We start from the raw sequence: 8951 nt of genomic DNA on the forward strand, positions 1-8951 counted from the left end.
TCATAGATTGTATATTCTTTTTCTTGGGAAACGACATTGGATATGCAGATCCAATGATTATATCCCACATGCAGAATTTGGATAAAATTTCGCACATTTTTCTTTCGTTGAAATCCGTGAGTTGGTCCAGTGATTACGTCGTCAAGTCCATTGAGGTCTGGACGCTTAAGAAGGTCCATTGCCGCATTTATATGTTTATCACTGAGCCATGCTCCAGTTTTTAAATCATGGACATCGTTATTTGTCAGAGACAGATCATTCATCAACCCCATATCGCATTCACTTTCGACCTCTTCGCGGTTTCTATCACCCGTCTGCACGCGTTTTTCTGTATTAGACGATGTTAAGATCACTTCCCCCGACTTGTTTTTTCCAAAGCAAACTCTTCCATGTTCGTCGTAATATACCTTTTCCGTGTAATCCCTTTTCATTTTTTGTACCCTGGCTTCATTAATTGCCTCATTATGGATGTCAATCATTGAGCGGAAGAGGAATATGTGATTTTCAGCCTTCATCTGATTGAGGAATCGAGTATCATATTTCTTGGCGAAAATAGTTGTTCAGCCACCTGGGTGTTCAAAATTCCTCGCAGTTCAGCAATATGTCCAACTCGGCGTAGTATTTCTCGTTTCTTAGTAACGTTTGTTTGATGAAAAGTATCAAATAAACACATGCGAACTGAGCTTCCGGTTATAGGATGTGCATTCGACGTCGAACTGGGATTTGCTCCGTCTTTAAACACCCATGGAAGTGATATTCTAAGCGAACCCTTATCAGCGAGACGAATGTTCTCATCTGTTGGTTCCACAACCATTCCATTGGAGGGGTGAAACATGCGATCCTTCCTTTTGTTGCCGTGAGCGACTACCAGCATGTTTGCCATATCGATGACTGTTATGTTGGGTTGGTTCTTCATAGATAGTAAAATATCGACAAAATCACGTGGGCTCTCTGCTCTCAGGACAAACTTAATGGCATGAACAATGCCATGGGGACATACTGCTGAAGCCCAACCACCAGAAGAGCCCCATATCTTTTTGAAAGCTTTGTTGAATTTTTGATCATCCTTTTCCATTGTTTTAATAATTGCCAAGATGTTGTCAATTTTAGACCCACGTTGAGATATACCAAGCTTCTTTGCAAAGTCAGCAACTTCTTTCGGTTTAGACTGAGTTAGCAGTTCTACCATGCGCTCTTCTGACATTGCGCGACAATCTGTCTCTAAAACACTTGGGTGAGTGTTAGACGCTTTTCTATGTTCAGTGTTGTAAACCAGATTAGAATGTCTTGTCTTGCAACCTATATAAGGAGCCCAAAACAACATGTTTGGAGACTCAGGTAGACACCTCACCTTGACCTGGCCAGGATAACCGAGCATAAGAATATCGTTCTCTACACACGTCCAGAATTCATTGCAATCAACAAAGTCACTTTTTGTTTCATCATAATCTTCCGGAAGAGAATACGTTGAAATAGGACATTTGAAGGCGATCTTTCGGTTTATGTCCATAATAAGTATGTGTGGATGGTACCCGCACAAGTTACAACTAAAGTCATATTTGTGATCACTTAGACATTCAAAATGCATATAAGCATTTATTATTGTTTGCGAATCCAAACGCTGGCCAATATTGGATTCCATAACTTTAATTATACTTCCAATAGGCACATGCTCTTGTAGAGTTCCTCTTAAAAACAGGGCAATGTCATGCCCTAAAAAGAATATGTCGTTGAAATTGTGCACGCCATCGGTGTGTTCCTGATACCTATAACACATTCCGCATCCAGGACATCTTCGGCAATAGGATTTATTGTTTTGAATTAACGTTTTCATGGTGAGTACTAACGCACGACTAGATATGAGTTCCGGCTCATTCAGTTTGAGATTGCAGTACAGACACTCAGTCTCGAATGGGTTAAAGTCTGTGGGAATTGCAGAAAGCGACAAGTTTTTCAGAGGTATTTTTTTTTTGCCGTTAACAAATATTTGCACATCTTTATCAGTAACTCTTTGTCTGAAGGTGGGTACATTGATTGTTGATCGGAAACGTTTTCTGGTATTGAATCTTCTTGTACCGAGTCCGTTTTGAACCTAGAGAACAGGCCTGCTTGATGCAAGTACCAACCAGCTATGTGCTTATGCACGCATGATCGTCCTCGTTTACAGCCCTTACAGTCCATTGTTCCACATATTATATCGATTGTCACTACGACTCTATTTAGAATCGAATAATAGTGCTGTTCAGGTTCATATACTGAGAGGTGCCTATATTTCTCGCTTTCTTTTAAAACAGCAATCAAGGGTATCTTGTTGGTTATGGCCTGTTGGCGAAGAGTTATGCAAGCAGCCGTTGCCTCTTTCTTCATAGTTTTCAGATCCCCACTTGGTGACAAGTCTTCTAAAAATCTATCCTCGAGAATGATTGGAAGAGCAACATCGTGATCTGCATGTACAGCTCGAAGATGTGGGCACAACGTGGCTTTTCTACCGCTGCGCCATGCAACGCGCATACATTCCATGCACTCCTTGTCTTCACAGAAAATCTTGGCATCATTTCCACATAGATATTTCTGGACATGAATGGGAAATCCCACACCACCATGAGATCTTTTTCTGACAAGATATATCCCGTTGATACTATCAACACACACACAGATTTCCAACATTTCTTTGCCATGTACCTGCCTAACATGCCGATAGAGGCTATTCATGTGATAGGATTTTCCGCATTCAAGACATGCCTTTTTGGCAGGCGTTTTACGATGAGTGAACGGGCGTTTTTTTTACCTGCTTCGTTGTATGGTCGCTGGTAATTTCGATTTTGCTACCTTCAAAATCTATTTTGGTTTCCACCGTTTTTAAAATCTCATCCTTCGTTACTTGTGCTGATCTTGTGTCACTTTGAGTAGTATGCTCATTGAAATGTTGTCGAAGATTCTCAGGGAGACGACTTTTGTACGGACATTGTGAGCAGTGGTAATGTCCCTTTCTCCAACGCTTAGACTCATTGGTACATCTGCATTGTAGAAACGTAACATCTCCAATTACTATAGACCATTTCTGGTGAACATCTTGAAAATGACGATGGCACATTGATGGAGTTGTAAACGTTTTTTGGCATAGTAAACAATGTCTGTGTTTATTATGCATTACACTCATTTTTTTATGCGAATTTTGAGGACAATTTTCTTTGTTGCAAATTATAAAACAAGATTTCTCGGCGTCAGACACATTCCTTGTAAAACTATCCATCGCAGATTTTACTATGAAGTTGTCTAGTGCTCTGGAAATGATATATCATTACACATAATTTTGTGGCATTTGTTAGGAATATAAATATCAAAAACAATATAAATGAAAATTGAGAATACATACCAAGTGAAAGTGAGATGCACGCAAATTTTATATCCATAAGGTTTTGAAAAATATTAAATTGAGAGAGAATAAAGAGAATTTATTGATACCATATACATATTAAAAAATATGTCCGTCTTACCCCATAAAGGACATAACAGGGCAATTTTTAAAAGAGTTTGAACAGTTTTAGGAAAACTAGAAATTTAAAATTTAGTTTGCACTTTTTTAACTGCAATTTTTATATCTTCTTTACACGGACTACCTCTATAAGTATTTATTTTGTAATTTCTTGGCATAACCTTGGGCGCATTTTATTCAAATATGAAAAAAAAAATTGGACGGGGTAAGATGAAATTTTACGCCGGACCTAACTTCTAGGAGACCCAGTATAAATATGGCAATGAGTGTGCTTTTGATCTTTGTTGTAAAAAGGAAATATTTATTTATAAGTTTCGATGACGACGGCCCATTGACATTCCCAACAGACTATATTGAAAAAAAAAACTCCCACCTCCCCATCCAAAATCCACCCTACCTCTTAAGTGACCCTACCAACCCAAAAATGAATACTGGCAGTCTGCCAGAGAATTTATTCGATCTAATGCAACTACTTTCAACAAATAAACAAAATAGAACCGAGTTCGCAGTCTTTTCCGGCTAAAATTATTCTTCGCCACCATGGGACTCTATAATTTGACGTTTTTCTGTCCCAACAGAAACACCCCTTCCCCAAAAACCACCGCCTTGTAAGTTGTCGAGCCTGATATGTAACATCTTGGTTCTCTCGTTGTTCGCATGATGTCGCTTTTTCACGCGATGCGTTTTGAGCGACGAAAAATCGCGAGATGTCGCTACTAGGAGGATTTTATTTTGACTGACCATCATACCCCGGATGTCCGATTTACCCCGACCTACTATATTTTGTTTTGGCGTTCACAGATGTATTACATGAAGTAAAATACTTAAACAAATTTTCTCAAACTTTTAATAAGCGCTATTTCTGAGATCTATAATATATATTTACTATCGGGATTACCGAAACACTCCGATATCTGATTACCTTTTCATGAACCGGGAGCGCAATGGCAAAAAAAGGCAACAGCAATAATAGTTATCGCTCAAACTGGCATCAACCAGAATATTCTATCCTCACACTCGCTCTTTTCAACAGAATTCGTTTACAGCTTTGCTTATAATTTTAACCCGAATTTATGAAGCAATGGTCTTCTATACCCTAATAATCATATTTGAAATTTGGACCTCCTGAAGTATGCGCACCAAAATGGCGCACAACCTGAACCCATGTTGTGTACACTGTACAAGGTTGGGGTTCAGGTTTTGCGGCATCTTGCGGCATCTCTCCTGATCAGAGCTATGATGAATGCACATGCAAAATTTGGAGCAGATTTAACCTCGCTTTCGTGAGATATTGCGTGCATCTAACAGACAAACAAACAAACAGACAAATACCTATCAACATACATAATGAGCATATCGTCACGCTAATAACCGAATTGCGTAAGTCATTTTTAGCAGTTTTGAGAAAAACTTCCTAATGATGTTGTTATGCCATTGAGAGTCAATAATTTGCCATGGTTCAACTTTTTGATCGTAGCCGGATTTAAGTTAATTTGTATGACGCAGTTAAGTGACGTCATAATGGCGCACTTTGACTTAGGCAGAAATGTGTCTATGACTATGGGACAAACGCAATTTTGCGACTTTACTATATGCACCAGTCCTGAAAACTAAACATTCCAAAAACGAATGTAATTCTCAGTATCTACAATGTGTAATCCCCAAAATAGCTAATCAGTTTCAATTACATTATTTTTTAAAAATATGTTTAAAAATATATATTTCATCAATATAACACGTTCTGCACACCCACCGAGATAAGAAAAAGATTAAATATATGGAATAAAACAGCAATGCACCCAATATAAAAGCCAACCACGGTGAATTGGACTCGGACAGTGAATATCACAAGTGCACGCCTTCCTATACTGTAGTATAAATTCAAATTAATACGCGCTAAGCTAGAATCCGAGATGCAAAAACTCGAAAGTACCTCGTCGAGGTTATTTTGCCTTCGTGACGTCACAATAGTCCTGCGGTAACAATGATAATTCATTATGACGAAGCAATTGCACAAATGTGCATGTCATACTAAATCTCCATTTTTATGGGTTTCGGAATTCTGGAAATAAAATCTGAGTTAACAGACAGATGCGCAGCATTACATAAATACCTATTATTTAAAAAACTCAAAATCGCCAAAAATGACTCTCGCAATATTAGCTGACGATATGCAATATTTATGCTTCGTTATCCGGTTAACCGTCACAATAATATCCCGATATCAGAAAGCAATATACCTCTCGGTTAACCGTTTTTCTGTATAATCATACCCTACTTTCAATATTTCACAAAATTCGAGACCGAAATTCAATATTTTTTTTGAAACATACCCTATCTAAAAAGACGTTGTAAACGTTTATTGAGAAATGGAAACTAGAAAAAAGGTATTTGGGGGAAAATTTTATAGTTACTCATAGTCATTTAGGCATAAACAATTAATGCACAAAATTTTATGAGGCTTTGTTGTATGAAAGTTCCATAGTTTGCTTTTTACCCTCTTTAAACAACTCAATTTAAGACACATGATTTGTGTTTCGAGGTAATCTTAGGACACGTGTTTTGTGTTTCGAGGTATTCTATCGGTTTACATCCCCTATATATGAATATGCATTTAATGCTACATACCGGGATTATAATGATAAATATCATAATGATAAATCCAAGATAAATCACAAAGAAACAACATATAAAATGAATATTTTTAAAAACAAACATTGCTGCAATAAGAAATTGGTTGATAGTGATTTTCTAAAAGATTTGCGCTTGACCTATTGAGTTCTGAAATTATTCAGGCATAAGCTGTACTTCCAGCAACGGTTTAGCAATTACATTTTTACATTGAATAATCAAAATCAGATGAATACTGCCTAAGTTCTGAAAATTTACAGTTCACAAATAGGTTAAATCTTGTAACGCGTTCTTGCTTTTCTATTTTATCGTTGTTTCCTCAACCTAAATTAATTTTGGACTCAATCTATATCTGAAATGATTATTATAAACTGGTTTTACGTTATTCTGAGTCATAAGGAAATTCAAGTCATATATATATGTTTTTGTAACGTTTCGTCGGAGCGGAGCAAGACTTCTTCAAACAAACTTACCCATGACAAAAAAGCAATTGCATGTAAACATACACAATGAGAATCGCGCCACGGGAGTTGTATGTTGAAGAATCAATAAAACTATTGAATGCCTCATTAACAGTGGGGAACTTGAATGATAAAAGCTGATTGATGGGTATTCAGCGGTTTTATATCGAGTAGTTTATGTCAATAAAAATAGCACGTACCGCTGGTCGATTACGACTTACTTAAGCCCATACTCTCCGTAAAAAAATAAAAATAACTGACTAACTAATCCCATATCCGACCTCAACTGGTAACCAGACGACAGCCGTCGTTCGCCATATGATTAAGCCGTCTCATCGGCTTTCTCTGTCCAAGGATAAATATGTAAATCCTAATCCTATTCTTAATATGCCAATATTGTAAATGTGATCATTCAAATTCATCGATACCCCCGTCTTTTTTGAATATTTTAGTATATATTTACAATCATATTTTATTATTTATGATGACTATTAAATCAGAATGATAGTGCCATTTTTATCAATCAATTTCTTTGTGTTCTCTTCTTCGGTTAATAACGACTAAAACTTCCAATTATTCGATTCCATTGAAGCAGCAGCAACAAAATAAGACAAGATTCATATCTATTTACCTGTAGGAAGTAAAATAAATATCAACAAACCAATAAACGATTATATGAAGTATAGAAAAATTGTATTTACCGTGGATAAGTGGAAAAAAGCCCTTACTTGTGACCCAAATATATATACTCAAATTTATATTCGAAAAGCAAATGTACAAAAATGTTTATTCAGAACCCTTTTCAAAGGATGTGCGTAATGCCCAATAATAAGTGGGGCTGTATATCACCAAATCTTCATTGAATAACCACGGCAAAAAGTATATATCAAATTACAATGACATATCACCGGTCCAGTACCAAGTCGATTCAAATTTTATTATAGGCATACTATTGACCCTATGTATGTAAAGTTCGATTCCCGTCATCAAATTGGTCGCGTACAAAGAAGGTTATATAGAATGTAGGCTTTCTAGCTGTCGCGAATCATAAAGTGGCCCATTTTGTGAAATGTAACATACTATTAGTATGAAAGGTTTAAATAGCATTATAATCCATAGTTACACAATTCACATTCGCTACACAATTCCGCAGCAATAGTAAAAAAATTGGTATTTATTTTTTAATTTTTTTAAATTTTGGAGTCCGGCCGCCGTGAGATGAAATTCTAAAAACAAAATAACACGAATTAATAAAAGACATTTTTTATGATATAGTGAATAATAGCTTAGTTAAACGAGAGAATCTACGTCAGTTTACGAGAGAAATAAAATAGAAGAATTTTTTTTAAGGGGTCTTTGTGTTGCTTTGAAATGCTTAACATTTTGAAAATGAAATTGTAACGAAATAGTAAAACAAAATGGCGACGACGCTTAAAGGAAGGGACACAAAGAAATGTAAAACGGCTTTGATGTTTAAAGGAAGGAACTGAGAATAAATAAAATGGCGGATTTAATACCTAAGAATTACATTGAATTTGGTTTGATGTTTAAGATTGTAAAATTGATGTTAGAGATTACTTTGAAGCAAAATATTAAGTTAGAATAATCCTGTAAATTGAATAATGAGTGATTTGACAGATTATTGAAACATTGAATTCTTGAAATTTAATGTGAATGAAATTCTGTATGAAGTAAAAGAACTCATGATATCTAAGAACAATACATTGGTCAATAACAAGTAATTACAAGTAGATACACACAAAAGAAAGCTGACACCACACGATTTTTTATTTGTCTGGTTTTATAATATTTAAATTTTTTTTTATATATCAAGTTTTTTTTATTAACGTTTTATAATGGATAATAATAGAAGAAAAGAAATAAAATACAAGACGATTAATCACGAGGCGATACATTGCGAGATACACACTATATACAGTTTGCAACGGCCGTCCAAATCGAGTCGCCTTGATCGAGTCGAGTTGCATGATAAGCGTGAATCGTTGCTACGGGTTTACGTCGTTGACCAATCAGAGAAAAGTTTGGTTTAATGCCGTATAGGGTGGGGATAAATTGAAGGTTTGTTACAAGTCAAACTTTTGAGTCCAGCTGATCTTGGGTGCTCGCTTCTGAGAAGTTGCTAGTAATTTCCATTTCTTCATCGTCAATTTCGACATCGGATAATTCGTGTATTTCTTAGTATATATAAAAGGGTCAAATAACATTATAATCCAAAGTTACACGATGAACATTCGCTACACAAGGAGAGAATTGGCCCTTTGTATGTAAAGTTCGATTCCCGCGCTATTGAATTGAGACTCGTTATGAAATGTGATTCCAATCTTGATTCATTCAGACGTTAA

General features: G+C 36.1%; 1 protein-coding gene across 1 annotated transcript; it reads right to left on the minus strand.

Annotated features, from left to right (window-relative positions):
- Positions 1-511: 511 nt before the first annotated feature.
- LOC144423000 (HMG domain-containing protein 3-like) lies at positions 512-1510 on the minus strand. Its single transcript, XM_078113142.1, has one exon. It carries the CDS (start codon positions 1508-1510, stop codon positions 512-514), a length of 999 nt encoding a protein of 332 aa, XP_077969268.1.
- Between the last annotated feature and the right edge of the window lie 7441 nt (positions 1511-8951).

The sequence above is a fragment of the Styela clava genome, chromosome 5 (genome assembly GCF_964204865.1).
Source record: "Styela clava chromosome 5, kaStyClav1.hap1.2, whole genome shotgun sequence".
Lineage (NCBI taxonomy): Eukaryota > Metazoa > Chordata > Ascidiacea > Stolidobranchia > Styelidae > Styela > Styela clava.